The sequence below is a fragment of the Danio rerio genome, chromosome 24 (assembly GCF_052040795.2).
Source record: "Danio rerio strain M-AB ecotype USA chromosome 24, GRCz13ab, whole genome shotgun sequence".
Lineage (NCBI taxonomy): Eukaryota > Metazoa > Chordata > Actinopteri > Cypriniformes > Danionidae > Danio > Danio rerio.
The window spans coordinates 30,984,083-31,007,940 of NC_141044.1; the positions used below are offsets into that span (position 1 = coordinate 30,984,083).

Consider the following 23,858-nt stretch of genomic DNA (forward strand, 5'->3'; position numbering starts at 1 on the left):
AAACTGCCCCTTTTAGACTTTGATCTTAATTGTGCCATTTTGGTGACTGTTGCTTTAAATTCAAACAAGACTGTGCTCCTAGACCTCTTTTCAAAAGAGGATGAAGCTACAAATGCCTATGTGTCAGCATAGTGGCAGATTCAGATTATTTTATTCTGTTGACCATTGAGATTATATTTGAGAAATTAAAAAAGCTCATCTTTGTATTGTATCATATAAATATTTCATTCATTAATGTCTGCAACTTATATTTATTTGTTCATTAGATTAATGTCTCTAAATATTTTAAAATTAAATTCAGTCCCAACAAGCATTTTTTTGTGTGTGAATAAAAGACGTCTAAAGATATCCAAACAATGATCTTTTGGCTAAACCTAAGCTAAGTTTCCTGTCTTTTTGATGACTGGTCTGTTGAATTGTTTTAAGTTGTCACTTAGCCTTAATTTAGCCTTCTATTAATCAAGACGTCTATATTTAGATGTCTATTAGACGTCGTTTAAACACAAAATCTTTTAGTGGTTTAGCTGACTTAATTCCATATTGTTCAATACTATATAAATATAAATGTAAGAAAATATGAATGTAAGCATTAATCATTTTGTTAACTGATATGATTAAAATATTATATTAGATTCATAAATTTCTCTAAATATGGTTTCATTTGCTTTGTTCTGATTATAATTATTATAATATAATGCTATATAAATGTGTCAGTTCATTTATAAACTGAAAGTTCTGCATCTAATATTTATTTTTTAATGATTAATTATTTATTTATTGTGAAATGAGTAATTGAAGTCGATTCAGATTGCAATGAAAATTGTTATATAAAATCAATAATATGGTCTAATAGCATCTAAAAAATGTATGTTGCAATTTACGTATAAAGGATTTAATTTAAGCATAATAATATATTTAAAAAATATTGTTGTGTTAGTAAACATGTAAAACTTTTCATTTTTAATATGAGTAATTTCAAGTATAAATGAAAATCTAAAATATTTTCTTTTATATCAAGTGGATATTTTTATATGTTAGGTTTCTTCAAAATATCAAGCCTTTTGTTAAATTTTTTTTCAAGGACATACAATATTTCTTCCCTTTTTGCCTTTTTTAATTGAATTGGTACCAATAAACTTTGAATGAAACATGACACATGTAAGTCTTTCTCTCTGTCAGCAGGGTCAGGGTTATGTAGTATTTAATGTCCTTCAGCAAGGTAAAAAAAAGTCCTCAGTCACACATTTTTACACCTGTGCTCTTTAAATCTCTTGAATTTTATCGTGAATTTTAGTCTCCTGCTTTGGAATTTTACAGGGCTGTATATGTATATATATATATATATATATATATATATATATATATATATATATATATATATATATATATATATATATATATATATATATATATATATATATATATATATTTAATCGCAAAATTGTCTGCAAATTTCTGAGAATTACCTCCACAAATAGTTTTTATCGCAAATAATAAAAAAATTGTTAAAAAGTGGGGCGTCTGTCTAAATATTATATATTCTTTGGTTTGATAAAAATGTATGTAATATGAATAATATAGTACAATATCCATATAAAAGTTTAACATAGAAATGTGTAGTTTTATATAAAATAATTATTACAATTTCTTCTGCAACTAATATATATTTTTATTTTTTTATTTATGTTTTTATTTATTTGATTAGGTTATTTATAATTCTAGTTGTTTTGGCGTGCTTACAAATGGTATAACAATAATCATAACAAATTTATTGAGTTATTTTATAGTCTTGTATCAAGTTATTATTCAGTATATTTGCAGCTAATGGTTCTTTTGTTTAATCAATTTAATGCGTTTACTTTGTTTTCAGTCAAATTGTTATATATATATATCATTATATTGCAATGAATAAATAAAATATAAAATATATATACAATATAAGAAAAATGTTTGTTTAAAATATGCAGTATAAAGGAGCCTTTTATAAATTAAAAATGTCATTAAATAATTTAAAATGTGCATTATTTTTCATCATTATTGTTATCATAGAGCTGTTGCAAGTGGATGCTTGAATATGAGTGTCATTGACATCTGAATACCAAACCCTTTGTTCTACACAATAATAATTTTTACAAGGACATGCAATATTTATTTATGCAGTATCCATTTGTTTTCCCTTTTGTGATGCAGATATTTCATAACTCGTTCTCTCTGTCAGAAGGATCAAGGTTACATAGTACTCAACGTCCAGCAGCAATTTCCCAGTTAATAAAATCCCAAGTCACACAACTGAACTCTTAAACCTCCGAATTTTTGTCTCCTACCTCCTGCTTCAGAATTTAACACTGCTTGCTCTGTACTTCAGTGGCTCCTCTTTTTCTATCCCTGACCTTTAAACCTCTCTCAGTGTGTGTCTGTCGGCCTGTCATTGGTGGAGAGGAGATACAAGCTCTCCTGATCCAGCGGTTAACTGTGATTCAGGCCCTCAGAGAACAAGAGACGGGCGGCGTAATGAGAAGCCTGAGAGGAGACTCACCCTGAATGCCCACATCAACAGCCCCTCACTCTTATGAGAGCTGACATGCCTGTAACCGTGGAAACGCCAGCGTGGGAGGGGCCTGCTCGAGGTCTGGGTGGCCACGATTGGTCAATGTTTTGAGTGCTTGGCCTCTGGTCTGTGCTGCTTGAAATATTGAAGAGTGTCGAGAGGAGGCTTTCTGGGATGATGTAGAGCCTCCGCTTGCATGTTTTGCATGATGCGGATATTGACTGATGTTTCGGAGCACGTCTTTCATCGGCAGGTGTGAGAGAGATGCTAGACAGAATATTTATAAGTGTAAATTGGGAGGAAGTGTGGAATGATGAATGTGTTGCGTAAAGCTGATTTATGGATATGAAAGGAATAGGTGTTTTAATGATACATATATGAATGGTTAATGCAAGATTTTTGACGCAGGATGTGTTTGTGTTGGTTTTCATTCTTAAAGACTACAAAAAGATTCTTTAAGACTACAAAAAGACTACAAACTACATGACTAAGATTACAAAAATGCTAAAAAAGACTACAAAATGATTTTTGATGATTCATTTCTAAATAAAATGTGTTATTTTGACTGTTGACACCGCCATTAAAATTCTGCAAATACAAAGTGAATTGAATCTAAAGCATACCTGTCAACCCTCCCATTTTTCCCGGGATTCTCCTGTATTTTACATTTCTATCCTTCTTTCATCCCGGAATGGTATTTCTTCCGTATGTTCAGTCTTTCTATGAAGGGTGGCAATAAACACTAAAGAGCAAATCCTCCTTGAACACAACGCATACTGAAATAATTATAAATTGAAATAATTATAAAAATGGCGGGATTCCCTTTTTTTCATTACAGGTGCTGTCTCCCCTTTTCTACCATCCCCAATGCAGTCATATAGCAGTGCGTGACTGTCAGACGGGCTCCATATAGTGACAAATAGACTTCTGTACACACGATTTGAAGCGAAAGTCTAGATTTTGGGTGCGTGTTTGAACAGACATATATACATAATAATAATAATAATAATGATAATAATAATAATAATAACATCTAAAGATGTCGATCTTGTTTTTTTTTTTCTAAACACAACTAATTTGATCCTAAATGAGCATAGAAAGTTTGGAAAGCAGTCAAATGCTTTCATTATAATGTTAGATCTCTGAATTTTTAAAATGACACCTGTATTATTTAATGTAATCAACGGAAAAATCCAAATAAATGAGATTCATTCGCTGCTCTTTAACCAGAATGTGTAAGTTATACAGTGAAGCAAAGATTTAGATGAGATTGGATAGCTTGATTCTGTTTCTTTATAGCTATTAATTTTAATAAGCTCAGTTATTTGCTGCTAATGTATACTCCTCATTTTTCTTTTGTAAATAATAATAAAACATATTACTGACTGTTTACCTGTTTGTTTACAATGAAACAGCTCCAGAGGAACATATTTAGTAATTTGGGGATTTATTTGGGGATTTATTTAGGAGGGATATCCCTTATTTTCACATCCCAATGTTGACAGATATGACCTAAAGTGACTGTGCAGACATTTATAATGTTACCAAAAATATCACAAACTTAAATAATTGCTGTGCAATCATTTAAAATTCTGTTCTGAATGAGCACTGTGCTGCGTTCGACAGATTGCACTATTATGTTTTTCTCTTTTTCATTATTTTATAAACTATTTTAACACGTTTTATATTTTTTTTTATTACTTTTATTATTTGTTTTTATTTTCGTATATTTGTCTCTTTTATTCATGTTTATGTAAAGCACTTTGAATTGCCACTGTGTATGAAATGTGCTATATAAATAAACTTGCCTTGCCTTTTAATATCAAACTTGGCTTACAACAATTATAGAAAACAATAAACAAGAAGCATTTGAAATCATGTAATGTAACTTTTACAGCATGCACACTTGACATACTGATGTAAGATTTATTCATGTTTTTAATAGCAAACTGTTCTGTGCATTTGCTCAGTCTCAGTGATGGAGTAGAACAGCACATATATAGTCTTCTTATATAAAGTGTACATATTAGTTCCTAAATGGTTGTAAAGTTTACATTAAAGGGCTAAATGCGGTCCTTTTATGTACAAACATGTACCATTTGAAATGGTGCCGTTACAATGACAGATTTTGTGCTTTTAATTTTGACAGTAAATAAGCAAACACACCAGGTTTTACCTAAGAATTGATTGATCTTGACCTTAGAAGTGATGTTTTATAAACAAATTTTGGGAGGAGCCTTGGTCAGTCTTTAATGAGGCTAATTCATCAGACAATGATTCCATTATCCAATCAGCTCACGACCTAACCCCAATAAATATTTAAGCACGTCATACCTCAGTTTTCTCTTGACTTCAGCATCCCTCCACCACCCCAACTCCACACTATCAAAGCCGATACCTATTTAAATCTGAGGGAGGAGTGTTCTGGACAATGCGCTCAGACCCATCTCTCTCTATCCTGATAAGGGGAATAGCACAAGTTAGGGTGTCTTCCCGAGCTCAGAGCCCTCTCCCCGGACAGCATGGCAAATACGCATAATCTATTTAGTCAAATGTCTGTGAGTGTGAACTTGTGAAATGCATAACAATTCAAAATGACAACACATGCAAAATTTGTGAGTGTAGAGTAACATCTAAAAAACTATTCTGTCTCTACATGGCACCATTTGACAAAAGTGCTCTTTAGTACATAAAGTGGTTCCCCTGATTACAAGTCTAGTGCTATTTAGCATAATTTCTTTTAGAGTGCACTACTGTCCTTGTGTAAATTCATTATATATGTGTTCAGCTGTCTATCTCACCTGCTACACCATCTCCTCTGATATTTTAAGCTGCTTTTCTTGATTGCAGAGAGATAAAGTCTGTATTTTTTTTCTATCTGTGTACCAAACACATGCTGAGATATCAGTGAACGGCTGTTTGTTTTTCACTTTCAGAGTGTTTGTGTGTACAGTTAGCGGTGTCACTGTCAGGCCGATCAGAGCGGTGTACTCACACAGCTCATTAAAGAGCAAACCGCCAGCTCCTTCATTCATCACCCGCTGCCGGGGCCCAAAAACGGAGGCCCTCGTTTGTACTCACAATCTGACACCATCATTAGCACCTCTGTCTCTCTCGCTGTCTCCGCTCGGGCTGCAGGGTGAATGAATAGACGAGCTGAGGTGCTCTGGCTGCGTGCCAATGCTGTAGTACGGGTGAAAATGACTCCGAACTGCACACGCCGAATAATTTATCACTCCCAAAAAAAGACGAGACCGCCCTCTCATACTCTTTAATTAGAACTGCAATTAATCCTCCTCTTTTACATGGAAATCAATCTCAATTCATCTCACTCTTTTTCTCTTTCAGTGAGTGTCATCTTAAAGGAAAGGAAGGGCACTGATAGTGTGACGCTGGCATGGCAGGGTCCAGAACCTGTTGACGGGACTGTGGTGGAATATGAAGTCACCTATTATGAAAAGGTTAGATGTTTTTTTTTTCTTTTCTTTTCTTCAGTGCAGTTGAATCTGGGTGACCTTTTGGCCCTGTGTGAGTCCTCATCACTGTGATTGGACATATGGCAGCTCACTTTTATCGTACCCCGGGGAGAGACTGTAATGTTAACACAGACATGCTTCATTCGCTTCCAATTAACATTCATGGATGTCCTGTGCGCCAAAAACCTTCAAGGCTGTCACATTTTTAGACTTGATGACTTATTATTGTGCTCAACAAATCATTTAGGCTTTTTGTTTTGACAGGCAGCAAAAAAACACCTTTTTTCTGCTTTTAAAAGAGACATTAAGTTTTTGTCTTTGAATTTTGATGAGAATTTCACCTACTGTACATGCAGTTTAAAACAAAAATCAAATAAATTGAGTTTTAAATGAGTCTTGCTGTGAAAGTAAGGTCAGATCTGATTTCATGTGGTTTGTTGTCATTTGTAGTTTGCTGTCATTTTGAGTATGTGATGTTGTAGAGTGTAATGTTCTCTAATAAAATAAATAAATATAATAAAACAATCTAACTAAACCACAACTCACTAAACTAGCTAACCAAATAAAAATGCAGAAACAAAATCATAATCTTCAGTGTATGCGTCTGTTGACTAAAATTCTTACCTATTCCAGAACATAATTACAGATGTGACAACTCCTCTATAAACTAACCAACACAAAAAACAATGCTGCTTAAAATTACTAGAGTTCTCAAAGTACACACTGTCAGCCATTAGCAAAACAAGAGTTTATCTGATAATCCAATTTTCATGAAGATTGTTCGACTTCCCAATAATAAATGCTAAATTGAGCTTTACAAGCTTATCTAATAAGTAGATCACTCAAAACGAGAGGTAAACTACACAACAACAGGAACAAAGTGAGGAGCTGAACAGCGTAAGCGAACGCCTTTTATACGTGGCGGACCAACTCCTGATTGGTGCACAGAATGTGTTATAATGGTGATTGACAGCCTTCTCAACCAATAGTTGCACACTTAGGACAGAATACACAACAGAGAAAAAACAAACACAAAACACCACAAAACATACGTCAAACGTAACAGTGCTGAATGTAGGAAATAGAAAATGATGCACATCCGAGGTGATAATGTGACCATGATGCACATAATTGCACACCTGTTCATCAGCCAATCAGAATAAAAAAAAAATCTAAATATCTTACCGAACATTATAATATACGAACGGTATATTAGACATGGGGGCTCGGATGGGATAGGAGTGAGGTTTAGGGGGGTGAGTGTAACTGAGGCCGGCTAGCAAAGTTCTATGCAGTTAAACCTCACTCCTCTGACTTCTAAAGGTGCTCTAGTGACAGATGCTAAGGGCCATGGTCTTGAGCTTCCTTGCTAGAGCAATTGACTCCCATACAAAGAATCAGCAGTTCGATCCCAGCTCAGACCAGGTAGGGTGCAGTAGGACCGGTGGGTTACATAATTATTCAACTTTATTGAAATGCTAAGAAGATATTGATGTGTTGCATATTTGATCGTCTTTCTTCAGTACTAAATCATGACTATTAAAACGATTAATTTTGTAAATAATAATATATGCAAGTAGTAGAAAATGATGCACATCCCAGGTGATATTGTGGTCATGATGCACATAATTGTACACATTTGAATGCTCATCAACCAATTAGAATTAAGCATTCAACATCCTGTGGTAAAAATCAGAATGTCATATCGAACATTATAACATGCGAATAGTATATTACACATGGGGGCTCGTCCGGGATAGGAGTGAGGTTTAGGGGGGAGAGTGTAACTGAGGCCAGCTAGCAAAGTGATATGCAGGTAAACCTCAATCCTCTGACTTCTAAAGGTGCTCTAGTGACAGATGCTTGGGGCCATGGTCTTTAGCCACCATGCTAGAGCAATTGACTCCCATACAAAGAATCAGTGGTTCGATCCCAGCTCAGACCAGGTTGGGTGCAGTAGGACCGGTGGGTTACATAATCATTTCCTTTTATTGAAATACTAAGAAGATATTGATGTGTTGCATACAGTACATGATCGTCTTTCTTCAGTACTAAAACATGACTATTAAAACTATTAATTTTGTATATAATAATATATGTAAGGAATAGAAAATGATGCACAACCTAGGTGATAATGTGGCCATAATGCTAGACCCTGAAAATTATTGCACACCTTTGAATGTTCATCAGCCAATCAGAATCAAAGCTTTCAACACGCTAATGGTAAAAATCTGAATATTATGCTGAACAGTGTAATATGTGAATAGTAAACTGTAGTATTTTTAGTTTTCCTTATCATTTTATTGTAATACTTAATATATTATATTATATTATATTATATTATATTATATTATATTATATTATATTATATTATATTATATTATGTTATATAGTCAGAAATAGTTGGTGGTTCATTCCGCTGTGGTGACCCGCTGATAAATATGGGACTAAACAAAGGAAAAACGAATGAATGAATGAAATACTGAGAAAATATCGATGTATGGTGAATATGGTCATCTTTCTTTAGCATCATTTCTATACACAGAGTAAGTGATTTGGCGCTGTTAGTTGTTTAGCTGTCTCGTGTCACCCTCCTGCACCGCAATATTTGGCTGTGTGGCATAAAGACAGGGTGATGGGTAATTATTATGATTTATTCAGGTGATTATGGGCTATGTGGCTTTTAGATGGAGCGCACAGATGGACAGGCTTGGCTGCCACTGTGTCCGCGATCCGTTTGATGCCGCCTGTTTGGCCCATCTCAGATTTAATAGCACCACAGGAAATATGGGCACCTCTCGCTCTCTCTCGCAGGGCGTGCCGTTCCTGTCTGGAGTGCTAGATTTCCCTAAATGAGACGCCACGTGCCTCTTTTAGCGTAGCGTTTACATGAAGGGAGATGAATGGATATCGATAAGCCGTGAAATATTAACATGAGCACACTGTATGCAATTCTCCTCAGGATTAGACAATGGGAACTGGACAATGAGGCGACAGCTCGCAGTCAATAAGATTGATGTCATTTATCTGGATATATTCCAGTTACTGGAAACCGAAAAGCTGTTAGGCCTGTTTGAGGAGAGAAAAAACGCACAAATCTGCTTTTCTATTCAATTCAATCCATCTACAAGAAAGGCATTGTGTTAGACATTGGCAGGATGTGCTTGAACGAGCACTAAATTCCATCTGAACTAATTGCTAATTGGCAATTGACTGATTTGAATCCAATCTGCATGCTTTGTTCTCTTGTTCTTCTGTAAATTGGAGCCAATTCCTTATGAATGGCTTTGCAAAGGTTATAGGTTTGCGCGACAGGAATCGTTGTGTGATGGATAGAGGCATCTATCTTCATAGAATGCAGTCTTGTTCATTTATTATTTACTTCTTCTACAGAACCAGCAGGATCAGAACTACACTGTCCTCAAGACAAAATCCAACAGCATGACGGTGGACGGGCTTAAACCGGGAACTACATACATCTTCCGGGTTCGAGCACGTACTGATGGAGGATATGGGAACTATAAGGGAGAGATTGAGTTGGAGACGAGCCACGAGGGTGAGTGGAATAGCATCCCTTGTAAGTATGAAGTCAATCTAGGGCCAGATATACTTGCAAAATAAAAGAAAGTTTTGCAAACAAAAACTATTGAGCAAAAATAAATAAATGAATGCAAATCTCCAAAAATCGCAAAGCGAAAATAAATTTTTGCAAAAAAATAATTTCTAACAAAAAAAAGAACTGCAAACGGAAAATAAAGTTTTGAGAAATAAAAATAAAATTTGCAAATAAAAAAACTGCAAATAAAAATCAAGCAGTGCAAAAAAAGCTCTTTATGGAAAACATTTTTATAGCATTGCCTCATTTTGATTTACTTTTTAGGAAACAGTCAGTTTGGGACGCTGTTTTCACTTTGCACTTCACGTTTCTGCGCGTTTCACTATGTGGCACTGATTTGACAAGAAGGAAAAGTCAAGAAAACTTGAGCGCTTACAGCCCCTTGTTTAATCAGAGCCACAAAATGAAACACGCAGAAATGTGAAGTGCAAAGTGAAAGCAGCGTCGCAAACTCACAATATATCGTTTTTTTTTTCGTCTTTTTTTTTTCACTGTTTGATTTTTTTTTTTTTTATTTGCAGTTTTTTTGTGTGTGTGTGTGTGTGTGTGAAAATTTCATCTTTATTTCTCTAATTAATTTTTGCTTTGGGATTTTTGCAGATTTGTATTTATTTATTTATTTGTTTTGCTCAATTCTTTATTTTTTGTATGCAAAGCTTTCTTATATTTTGCAAGTATATGTTAAATTAACTAAATTAACCTAAATTAACTTTGTGTGTTTGTATGTCCATAAACTACATGTATGTCCATAAACTATTCTAATCAACGCCCTGTTTGCACCTGGCTTTACATGTAAACAAGACAGACACTTTCCTGTTTATCTGGTCCTTTTATTTGTCTGTTTTGTCCACTTTTAGCCACTTTTCTGGGTTTTATGAGGGCAAAGGTTTATGGCAATTTAATGTATAAGTCCTTTCTGAATGTACAATCTAACACTGTGAAGTATGAGTGTGAAGAAATGAGATTTTTATTTATATAATATATATAATTATATGGTGAGCAGCAGTGGTGTAAAGTAACAATTTACAAATACTCACTACTATAATTGAGTAGTTTTTCTCAGAAATTGTAATGTACTAAGTCGTTTTTAAAAATGTGTACTTTTACTTTCCCATGAGTACAAGACATGGGCAATTTATAATTGCAGCAAACTGTTTGGAAGCATTAAAAGTGTCCAAGAAGATGTCCAATCTTTACACACTTTTGCCCAGAGACTGTTTAGATGTCACTGTCACTGATGAAAAGATGACGGATGTTTACTGTCTGTTGACTGAAATGGCCTTAAACACCCAGTAGGTGTTTCAACATGACATCAGATTGAAATTGTACCTAACGTTGCACCGTCAATGTGCCATTTTGTTTGGAAATTAAAATTGGGTTGACGACAGAACTCAACGTCAAGCCGACATCAGTGTCCAACCTAAAATTAACCAAATAACAATGTCTAATGATGTTACAGCTTGATATTGTGTGGACATAACCACTATGACGTCCAGCAAATGTTGGATTTTGGTTGTCATACCTGATGAATAAATGTCAGTATTTGACGTCAATGTGAAGTTTCACAAACTAATTTCAAGAGGAGCACGTGATATGGTTGTGCACTGCTGGCCACTCATCTGTAATCAGTAATAATCCAATCAGAATGATCCTAGCTTAATATAAATGGATCACTTTCTCTTTATTGCTTCATCTTCTGCAATCATCTTCTTTTTGTAAAAATCCCCCCTTCCACCCCAACTCCTCCTATTTCTCCCCTTCTAAAGGGGGAGCGATCGAGACCTACCTGATCTCGGATCCCCTGATATGCTTCTAGACCGGGCGGGAGCCCTGGGATCAAATATCTCCGAGCTCAGGGTTCTCTCCTGGGACAGCATGCCAAACCTGCTATAAATGCCAAGCATATCTACTGTAAGTAGGAACTCTTGAAATGATGTTGGGTTCAAATGTTGGCTGGGTGTTGGATTTTGGTCACTTTCTAACACAACCTAAAATTAACCAAATATCAATGTCATTTTTGGACATTAAAATAAAATTGTCCTTATATATATATATACATATATATATATATATATATATATATATATATATATATATATATATATATATATATATATATATATATATATATATATATAGAGAGAGAGAAATTTTTTATAGCTTACTGCTTTATTGCAACCCATTCACAATGTTCTTTTTTTGAAACCCTTTTTATTTTCTGACTCTGTAAGTGTCACCAAACCTGTGATTTCACATTTGCGCCTGAATATTTTCATCTTTTCAAGGACATTCTGGCAACTCATTTTCCCCCCTCCAAACTGTAACCGGTGTCACACCAGTGTATTTTTTCATCACATGCCACTGATTGAATTTCCGATCTGCCATGCGTGTGGAAAGAGCCTGTGAAATATTCATACATGTGAACACGTTGAATTAGTCCCCTGAGACGGTGGAGGCTCGTGGCGCTGCGGTTTGCTCACTCGCAGAGGTGTTTGAAGTCTGAGCATGTAGATTTTCTGTCAGTGTTTCTCTGAAGTGTGAGAGTCGGCAGATGCCCCGCTGCGTTCGGCTCTTAGTTTGTGTAGCATATGGCGCACGCTTGCATTCTGTGCGCATGATTAGAGTGAGGTTTTTTTTTTTTTCTTAAATTGTTTGATTGGAACATCATCTGCTGAAATTCAGCTTATTTTAGCTTACTTTGTTCTCTTTGTTTCTCGGCTATTTTTGTTTGTAATAGCATCTGTTGATGATGTCAGGATAGCTAAACAGGACGAACAGTTGAAGGGAAAATTATTACCCTGCTGTGGAATTTTTAATTGTTTATGAAAAAATATTTTTCTTTACACATTTTTTTTAAACGTAATAGTTTTAATCACTAATTTATTTTGCATTGATACATGATATAATAGATATTTAGCAAAATATGGTGTTGAAGTGGGTAGCACAATCGCCTCACAGCAAGAAGGTTGCTTGTTCAAGCCCCAGCTAGGGTGAAGTACACAGCAACTCTGTGTGGAGTTTGCATGTTCTCCCCGTGTTCACGTGGGTTTCCTCCGGGTGCTCCAGTTTCCCCCAAAAGAACAAAAAGGCATGCGGTAGCCATTTCCAGTCTGGTCTTTAGCTGGCCAAGCTGGAAAATGACGAGCTAAAACAAGCTATAACTAGCTTGGCCAGCTTAGTTTAAGCCGGACATAGCTAGTTTTAGCTGGTCATTTTCCAGCCTGATCAGCTAAGACCATGCTGGAAATAACTGGAAACCAGCCTGGAAATGGACAAACCCATCTACAATCAGTCTGGTCAACCAGCTAAAACCAGCCAACCAGCTTAGGTTGGTTTAACCTGTTTTTATTTTTTTTATTTTTTTTATCATGGTAGTATTATTCTACCCCCCCAAAAAAAAACTTTCTTTAGAAGAAAATATATTATAGGAAATACTGTAAACAAATCTTTGCTCTGTCAATGAATTTAAAAAAAATAATTCCATTATTAGAGAATTAAAAAATAAAAATATCACAGGTGAGTTATTTATTACAGTATACAGTCTCCAACTGTATGAAAATGTGCAATAGTATCAAAAATGTATGTGTTTATGTGGATTTTCTTACATTTCTAATTTTTTTAACAGTTGGCTATTTGAGATTTGTAAATGACAATATAACGAAAAATTCATTTATTATATATATTTTTTTAAATGCACAGCATATTTGCATATTTTTAAGTAAATTAATTTAGATTAAACTAAAAAAATAAAATGGCATAATAAAAAGTGTACTCTATGATCTACATATAATTAGGTTCAAGAGTGCATTTAAATGATAAAAATATGTATTTATGTATTTATTTAAAAATATATTTTAATTAATTACATTAATATTTAACTCAAAAACCTGATGGTAATTAAAAACACTAAATTACCCCTGACTGAGCCTTTCATGCTTTTAAACAATTATATTACTCATTTTATGCACAAGAAAAAGTCTTCATAATTGTAAGGTTGATAATCTGTTTTAATCTTGATCTCTTTCTATTAGACATGCTGGCAGTCGGAGATCCAAACCAGCAAACCATACTGGCTATTTCAGTGGCCGGCGGTGCAGTTCTCCTGGTCCTGCTTGTGGCCTGCTTCATTGTTAGTGGACGGTAAGAACAACAGAACATTCTTCTGTAATATTTCTCATTTTGCATATTCAGAATATGCCTTAATGTTTATCATTATGCAAATCCATAATAAAAAATATTGTGTATGATACAAAAAAATACAAAACAAAAGTCTATTGCAGACCTATCCATAGACAGACTGGGATAAATCAGCAGAAATCCAATTTGTTTCGCCATCATCAAATCCATATAAAGGATGAAGCAACCATATTTCATTTAATTAAAGGCATAACCATAAACACAGAAAGACAGAGCAGAGCAAATAAGATGATGTCGTGCGTCTGCAGTCTGTGTATGTGTTTTTATGCGTGCATTTATACAAAATCAAAAGGACACAAAATTGTTTATGCGTCTTATTGTGTGTGGCGTTCTGCAGAGATGAAAGCAAACACTTGAGTGAACAATTGAGGAGACAGACATGAGGGAGAGAAGCAGAAAGCTGTTCGGCTGAGAATGAGGGAGCTAATGAAATGAATATGATAGGAAAGAGGGATCAGAGGATACGAGGAACAGAAAGCAGAAAAATAAAGCGATTTTGTTGATGTGAAATGGTCAGAGCTTATCTTTGTGTGCGCATTTTTTGTCCTTCTTGCATTTATATTCATTTTAGATTTTTCAAGAAGTTTTAGCATTACAGTTGGGTTTCAGTAATCAATAAATGTAAAAACAATTTGATTGTTTTAATATATTTAATTCAGCAATCAATAAATCAATCAATCAATCAATCAATCAATCAATCAATCAATCAATCAATCAATCAATCAATCAATCAATCAGTGTTCAATAAGTAATTTTTTTTGCTTTTGTGATTTTATTGGAATAGATTTGTCATATTTTAAATTATTTTACTATTCATTTATTTACTATTTCTTTTTATATAGTTTTATCTTTGGGCAATTTATCTAAATTATGTTTACATGTAGTAAAATTTGTTGTAGTCAGCAATCCGTTTTTTGTCTGTTTATAAATGTTATACCACATAGGTATTTTATTTATGTTTTTATTTTTAATTTAATTTAATTTAATTTATTTTTTTATTTTATTTTGTTTTATTTTATTTTATTTTTTATTTATATTATTTATTTATTTATTTTTATAATTTTATTTTATTCTTTATTTTATTATATTTTATATTTTTTATTTAATTTAATTTTATTATATATATATATATATATATATATATATATATATATATATATATATATATACATATATACATTTTTTTGTTTTATTCATTTATTTATTTATTATATTTTATTTTATTCTTTATTTTATTCTATTTTATTATGTTGCAGTTTGTTTTGTTTTTTATTTAATTTATTTAATTTTTATTTTTATATTTTAAACTTTACCATTTTTGTGGTGTATTTTTGTGTTGTTTTGTTTGTATATAAAGTATGGTTAAATGTAATACAACATAGGCTTTTTTTATTTATCATTTTAAAAAAGATTATTTTATTAAAAAATGTAAATATTTACATGTAATACCAATAGCTTTACATGTTGTTTTGTCTGTTTATAAATGATATTTAGATATAAAATCACTATTCTATTTTATGTATTTTATTTATTTTTATTATTTTTTTTTCTTTTTAGCTATTATTATTATTATTATTATTATTATTATTTTTACAGATTTATATGTCTATTAAATTGGGCCTTTTGACCACGAATCCAATGTCTCATTAAGGCCAGTCAGGCAATCTTCAGCTGCCCGGTTTATTCAGCACCAGCAATAATTTTACAGCTTATATTTTAATTTTGACTGCTACTTGCATTACTATTTCAAAGGCTGACTTAGTTGTGATTTTTCGACTGGTGGATGATATATGATCCAGTATGTTGTAACGCAGAAAGAGATTTCCGTCTGCTTTGCAATTTGTAACCCATAATGCACTGTGACAGAAAGGTCCCGTAGGATGCGTTATGTCGGCCAAGTTTATGCCTGCAAGTCAAAACCTCAGTTCTGCCACCTCTTATTCATGGTTTCCACCGCCTCCATCTCAATGCATGTGTGACTGCTTGTGGGAAAATCCTCATGGATGCAATAAAAACACTTTTGACGCTGATCTTGAATGACGTGTTTGGAGTGTGTCGTGAGGGCCAGTGAGTTGCAATGGTGAGTGAAGTCCACTAGCATTGGAGAGTGGCCTCCTCAAATATTAGCACCCTAAAAGTTTAGAACATTTTTTTGAGTCTTTCAATGCATGAAAATACCATAATATGATGCAGATATTTAAGAAACATGCTACGTGAACATGCTTATTTATCTGAAAAACAATCATAAAGTCAGGTATTCTCTTTTGAAAATTCTGGGTCAGAGGGGTTCTCTTTGTTTTGGTCTTTGTAACTTCGCCTACTGCCAGTTTCACGAATAGGTTGTTTTCACATGACGTCATTAATGATCCGCGGAATTCAGATGAAGGGCAGGAATTAATTCTTCTAGGAATTTCTGTTACAACATCCAAATGTTTCTGTTCCATGTTGCTTTTAGTGGTTTAAATTGGCCAAAATAAGAAATGCTGAACAGCTTTTTTTAGCCTTCCAAAAGTTTTAGTCCGTAAAGAGGACAAAGCTAAAGAAACTGGCTGAAAAATGGAAGAAAAAGCGGCATGTAATAAACATTTTTTTCAATACATCCATGAGTACAAACTTTTTTTGAACGTGACAATTCGTTTGACAGCACCAATAAAGATTATATACAGGCCTAGGTATGTGTATAAACATGTTAATATGTTAAATAAAAATCAGATACAAACACTACCACACACAAAATCCAGGATAATATAAATTACGTACATTGCAATCCAAGTCTTTACTGGCGTTTCGACAGATTAACGTTAACATCTATATGTGCTGCAGTGGTGAACGTTTGTTTAAGGTAAGTTCATCAACAGAACAATCAAAGAAATGCAACCCTTGCGACAAAACTACAGGATTATTATTGTGGAGCACTTTTTCCCCCTTACAAAAATATTTTGTGATGTCTGGAAGATATCTGCATGGGGAAATTAACTATAGTAATTTATAATAAACTCTTTCAAACTTGCCTTACAGCAAGAAGGTCGCTGGATCCAGCATTGGCTAAGTCAGTTTGAATGTTCTTTTTGCGTTCGTGTGGGTTTCCTCTGGGTTTCCCCCACAGTCCAAAGACATGTGGTACCGGTGAATTGGGTTGGCTAAATTGCCTGTAGTGTATGAGTGTGAATGAGTCCGTATGGATGTCATCCCATAGATGGTTTGTGACTGGAAGGGCATCCGCTGCATAAAACATGTGCTGGATAGGTTGGCGGTTCATTCCGCTGTGGTGACCCCAGATTAATAAAAGGGCCTAAGCTGAAAAGAAAATGAATAAATGAATGTTTCTGAACCACATAGTAAAGTATATAGTGTGTACAACTCTTTGTTAATGAATGCTACCGAATACTACTGAAGATTATTGAATAATTTTTTTAATTACTACAGTTGCTTTGTACCACACCAACAGTAAATTTACTAGGACAGTTTAATTCAAGTATTTATCTTTAGTATGCTTCTAAACACTACAATATTTACTGTAGTATTTTTAAATGTGACATAGCTTATACAGTATCTATCGCCTCGATGACAGGAAATATACTTTAGTTCAGAAAAAAACTCGACCCTCATGATATAAGAATCATGCCCAACACTGTGATTATTTTCTATTTATATCTGCTTTAAAATAAGGTATAATTCACAAAAAATATGGACTTTTCTCTGTGTCTCCCTTTGAGTTTTTTACTTCCTGCTCTCCATCTGAATTTTGCGCATCACCAGAACCAAGTGATTGCAAACAACTTATTATATTTTCGGAATCCTGGGAAAACAGTATATTTCATTTGAGTCAAAAATACTACCTCTGCAGTATAGCAGCCTCTGAAACGAGACGCAGATTCACAGATTTAAAATCTATATGAAGGTGTTTTTAATTTGCAGACAATATCGATATTTAGCAGTTTGCCGTGTTATGCACAGTTTACTTGCTGGGGGTTTTTCACCTCAAGCAAATATTCCGCCAAAACTAAATAATGTGAATTAGAGCAAAAGAAGTAACTGAGGCGAATTCCGCCTGTTTGCAGCAAATGTGTTGTGCATTTTGCCTCATTCACGTCGCCTGGCAGAAATTCACACATGTTGGTGCATTTACATTGATTTCCTATGTAATCTTTTTTCTATTTACATCTATTTATATGCCAATAAAGTGAATATGACACGCGAATGAATCTAGTAAACTCATTGTCCATGCGTCTATTTACGCACAAATGAATCAAGTTTTATACGTGAATAAAGCGAGTAAAGTCAAAATGTTCACACGTCTATTTACACCCAAACGATGTGAATTTGACACACGGATGAGGCAAATAAACTCAAAATGTTCACACGTCTATTTACGCCCAAACAAAGTGAATTTGACACACGGATGAAGCAAATAAACTCAAAATGTTCACACGTCTATTTACGTACAAACTAAGTGAATTTGACACACGGATGAAGCAAGTAAACTTAATGTTCACGTATGTATTTACGCGCGAATGAAACTAATTTGATTCATGAATAAAGCTAGTAAACTCAAAATGTTCACGCATATATCTACGCGGGAATGAAGAGAATTTGACACGTGAATTAAGTGAGTAAACTCAAAATGTTCACGAATCTATTTACGCACGAATAGCATAATTTATTCGCACATGTCGTATCTGGTGTGAACACAGCATGAAGCCTGGTTTATACTTCTGCGTCAAGTGACCGGCGTAACTCACGGCGCAGGCAACGCGCGCAGCTGTGCATTTATACTTCTGCGCGCTGCCTCTGTTGGTCTGCATTAACACTTCCGAAACGCTAGTGGGCAGTGAGGTGTAAATGTTCCTCTGTGTCGAGTTTTTTCGCTTCTGTTTTGCTTTTCTGAACACTTCCTGGATGTACAAGTGACTCAAACTCGCTCATTTTGAGGCAGGAACCGGTGGACGTGCAACAACTTTAACCATGAGGTAAACACAGAACAAAACTTTCCATTCGGAGCTCGTTCACGGGACTCCACACTTGTAAACAATCGCAATACCTAGTTCAACCACTGTCAATCCTACATTAACTAAAAAAACTGGGGATGGTTGAATTTGTTTTTAAATGACAGTATTTAAATCAGAGTTTTCTTGGAACACTTTCAAATTTTTTGTGGTAATGTCTGTGATTTTAATTTTTGAGACTTTCTGACATTCTCAAATTTCGCATGGGTACACATCCTCTTCCAGGTGGATTCACAACACCTCCAGTTGACATAAATTCCTAAAATCACTTCTGATTTACACAGCAACATTCTGCTTCAAATAATAGCTCTTTGGTTTTACCCATTGTGATGAATTGGGTGAGATTGATCTTTGTGTTTCCTCAAACAGAAAGTGATGATTGAACATTGATGATTATGCTTCAAAATATGAGGTGTCAATAATTGTGCCTCACATTTTAAACAAAGCTATTTGCTGAGAGCAGAGGTCAGTAGATTAAACAGTCTTGATAACAAAAGCCTTCTTTGCCCACATTTGAGGGTGACTTTATTAAATAAGGGCATTGTATACTGGACTATATATATTCAGTTCAGAGTAGTGCTGGGTGTTTTATTTGAGAGAGTTTTGAGAGAGAGAGAGCCTTGCTGTTATTGACAGTTTGAGGTCATTGATTTCTGATTCTCTCGCCAGGCTTAAAACATAAAGCTGTTTTTTTTTTTTTACTCTAGTGGGAGTTGTACAAGCAATATGCTTGTGTTTCAACTGCTTAACCTAATTGAAGGTCATGGGAGAGTTTGAGACATGCATAAAAACATTCTCAAGTTTTTTCCTAGCTGGTGTGAAGTTGAAATTAGTAGATATTTTTTGTTATGCATGCAGTTTGACCTTTGTATCTAAACATGAATAACTTGAGAAAAATGGACATCCTTTCGTCAAAATCGATGTGAACTCTGGCTCATGTGTTTATCTTCTGTTTGCACAACAAAGTTGTGGTTGGTCAGAGAAAATACTAAGAGTTCACTCATGTTTAGTGTGTTCAACTTTGTTTTTGCACTGAATTCAGCTGGCGGGGATTTGGATTTGGCCAATATTCTGGCACTTAATAGGAAAAAAACTGCTCTGATTGGCTGGTAATGAGGCTGGCAGATGGTCTACGTTTGTCTTTCTTTTTTCCATCACGGTTCCAGGAAAGCAATTAAAAATGGTGGACACACTTTAAAGACTTTAAAGATCCTCTCGGTTGTGCTTGTGGAACATTTCAGCACAATGACAGATGCCGCGGTACATCCAGCAGGTGTCTACTAACCAGAAACCAAGATTTGCACATTTGCAAGTCTGAAGAGAGTCGTGTGCCAGCCACGAAAACAAGATGAAGTCTTCTGATATGAAAGCAATTCCCTTCCTGTTGGACGGCCACCAAACCATCCGCTAATGCTCAGCTGGATGAAATTATTGTAATTTAATGATCAAGTCAAGAAGCCACACGGCGGTTTTCTGCAGAAATGATGAATTCATTGTTGGTTAATATCGCTTTAGTGGAGTTATTGCTTTCTGTGGTTATGTGAGGAACCTTGTCAGCATTTTCCCCCGTCTGTGGTATTAAATTACATTAAAATGTATAGTTTTAAATCATGTAGTAAAGGAAAAAAATGGTCACTTGTCTGTGGGTTTTACAGATGTTCAACCAATAAAAAGTATTTCTTAGAGCTTGTGATTAAACTTTGTAACCCCATTGGATCATCAAACTGTCTGTTAAACCTCCATGCTGTAACTTCACCCACCTACATTTTGAATGAAGCGACACACGCGAGTGCATGCGCTGTTTCCTTATGCAAAGCTGAATGAACAGCAAGCATCAATAAACAGTACACTCCACTTTTTTAATCTGTACATTAACATATGCATAGAAATTCACAAATATTTCAAGTGTGTTCAAGGATGTTCTTGTCCTTACCCTGAACACATCAAGCCAAAAATAATTAAAAGCGTGTGCACTGACATTAGGTACATTGAAGTTGTAGGACCTTGTGTAGCCTAGTCATTACTGAGACTGACTTGAAAAGATTTTACTCTGCACCTGACTTTTTAAAAACCTGAGAATTTAGCTAAATTTATTCATGTACAGTAAAACCACAAAAACGTTTTCGTAAAACTGCGAAAACCGTAATTCTGTGTCAAATAAATGCTTCAGTATGAAGCAGTATGATACCAATAACGTTTGTTCCTTTTCGCCTTAACGATATTTACAAAGACCTCAACAAATTATAAATAAAACAACAAATACATCTTTCAACAAAAAAAAGATTATTTGCATGCAGTTTGTTGCACAACACCAAATAAATACCACTAAACAACATTACGAAGTCAGAGATTTGTAATTGAATGTGTTTGCCTCACACATCTATCTTTGTTGAGGCAACTTTTCTGCCGTAGTCAGTTTTTGTACTTTTGATGCAGGAACCTTGGGTTCTAGTCTGGCGAAGCACGGTTCCACAAAGTCGATAAAAGCATTGCACAATCAAGTTAAAACTATGTGATTGCAGGGATTTGCTTCTGAAAACATGGTAAATTGGGTTTAGAGAGGGGTTTGGTCTGTGGTTTGCTTAGGGTTTTGGACAAGCCCAGCTTTCTTGTGGAGGTGTACAAAACATATATAAAAAGAAAATGTACCTCAAATAACTTTAGCTGTGCAAAAATATATACAGCCCTTTCTAGTGGATTTGTCATCTGAAACGTGCTGCACAATGTACAATGAGCAACGTATTTTATGTTTTCTAAAATGTAGACTAAGGCATGTACTTCCAATGAGCCTGGGCTTAATTAAACAGTGTGTACTTGGTTTTGAATATAAGTGCTTGAATTCTATCAGGTTTACCTGGCTTAGGACATCTCAGAAGAGAAAAATGGCTCAAGTTTTGAGGGCCTCTTAAACCATCGGTGAATAAAAAGAAACCTTTGTGCTAAAGCTGCTGAAAACAAAACCACAAAGTGGTTTAATGGCCACATTTTTCTCTATATAGTAGAACCCACAGTGTGAGTGTAATCGAATTTCTTTAAATGGCATCTGCGTGAATGAACGTGTGGGTCATAAATGTGTTTTGTTATTCGGTTCTTTGTTTGAGTAGTGTAGATCATGCTTTAGAGGCACAGCCGAGGGCTTAATAGGTCTTGTTTGCTTGATTTACTGAAGACATTACCTGTATCTTGCTCATGGGTTTGATACCTCACCGTGACTGTTTAGTCAGTCCATTTGTTTGTCGACTAAGAGAGAAATATTGCCTCACATGCATGTACACACAAAACGGAATTACTATGCCATTCTGAAATGGTTGTATAAGCATGTTCGGCTGTTAAACAGGGTTGTTTTTTTCTGATCCGTTCGATCTTGCTATTCCAATGGCTTTTTGCACTGAAATCACTGGCGTGTAGCCCCTGAACACATCATGACTCGCTCGCTCTCACACAGCTTCACTTAGAATTCCATTTCCCTTCGTTTGATGCCAAGCCAGCTGTATATGTGTCTGGATGCGTCAGCGGAACGTTCCGGAATATAGAACTGGATGATAGGTTGGATGCATGTGAAATGGCTGGAGATGAGCCTGGGATGTGCCATCAATCAGCTCGATTTTCTTCTGTATTTCAATTAGCGTAATGAAGTCTGATGGAGTCAATGTTTTTAAAACACCTGTCACAAGTGAGCGGAATTTATGAGTGGCCATTTCCTCCACACATTATTATTTCCTATATTTATAATTAGCCTGATTGTAAATCTATTTGGCTTCCTCAGGGAGGAGGAAAGGTTTATAGAGATGTCTTTTTTTGTCCTGTTTATTTCGTCTTCATTGGATTTTCTTGAAGAAGATTGAAAGAATTCTCTAGGATGTTATCCAGTAATGCCATGCCTCATGGATGCATCACATTTTTGTGTACTGATTTCTCTTGAATGCTTCGTTGAACCATGCCAAATTAGCACGGTCCTTTAGGAGAACAGCCACATGGCAACATGCAAGGACATGAGTTAAATTTTGTTTGGTTGTTCATGCCACCCCACTGGGATGTGTTGACCATGCCAGTAGCTTGGCATGTCCTTGTAGCAGGTGAAAGCTGGTTCTGGCCTGTTGTCTGCAACATGCTGAACAGATTTCAAGACCCAGCTGGAAGCTGCTTTACCTCATTAGCTCAATGAACTGGAGTATCATTATGTAATGAACTAGTTTGAGGGTCAGAGGATGAAGTTACCATTAAAACAACAGAGAAAGAAAGAGCTTTCTCCATGTACCTCATCATCTCATGCTTGGATTATTGTAGAGGGTTTGTTGTTCCTCTAATCTTTTTCGTATAATTCGCACACACACTTACACACCATGGCCAATTTAGTTTGTCTAACTCGCTTATATATACCACATCTTTGGACTGTGGGGAAAACTGAGCACCCAGAGGAAACCTACAAGAACACTGGAAGAACATGCAAACTCCACACAGAAAAGCTCCCTGCCAAGTCGGGACTTGAGCTAAAGACCTTTTTGCAGTGCTACCCTAGAGCCACCACCCTAATATGTTCAATAATTAGATCTGTAGGTGTATTTTAACCTAAATGCTTCTTAATACAAGGTGTAAACCAAGTTTAAGAACAGTAATACTGTCTTCATGACAAGAACTAAATGTCCCCATCACTCATTCTCACCATTATATCTTACTCTTAACGCTTATGGTCGACTGAGACAGCCCTCACTCATAGTTTCCTCAAGCCGGCCGGACAGTTTAAGAGTCCCTCTGATTTTGCACCATGACATTCGACATCTCTGTCTCAAAAGGCGCAGAGAAAGATGTGAGCCCTGTCAGCAGATACAAAGCTGCACCGCTGCACTGTCACCTGCAGATACAAGCTCCACACTGCGAGAGCGAGAGAAAGACAAAAGAGAGGAAGAAGAAAGGAAAAAGAAACTGGGTCAGAGACAAAAGGGCTTCCAGCGGTGTAGGGCTGCGAAACGTCTTTATCACAGCACAAAAGGGATTTGAGGAATGCTTCAGAGTTG

At 35.2% G+C, this 23,858-nt stretch overlaps 1 protein-coding gene and 1 long non-coding RNA gene across 3 annotated transcripts in view; one reads left to right on the top strand and one right to left on the bottom strand.

Moving 5' to 3' along the window:
- Positions 1–23,858, top strand: part of ek1 (eph-like kinase 1) — a 135,054-nt gene that overhangs the window by 69,594 nt on the left and 41,602 nt on the right. For both annotated transcript variants that reach the window (NM_131095.1, XM_087308122.1), the window contains 3 exon segments: positions 5,897–6,009; positions 9,418–9,580; positions 13,672–13,780. In NM_131095.1, the coding sequence (NP_571170.1) occupies positions 5,897–6,009; positions 9,418–9,580; positions 13,672–13,780 (385 nt within the window).
- Positions 18,540–23,740, bottom strand: LOC148679490 (uncharacterized). The gene is made up of 2 exons (XR_015945708.1): positions 20,916–23,740; positions 18,540–20,856 (listed from the first exon to the last, which is right to left on the bottom strand). It is a non-coding gene; the product is annotated as an uncharacterized LOC148679490 (long non-coding RNA).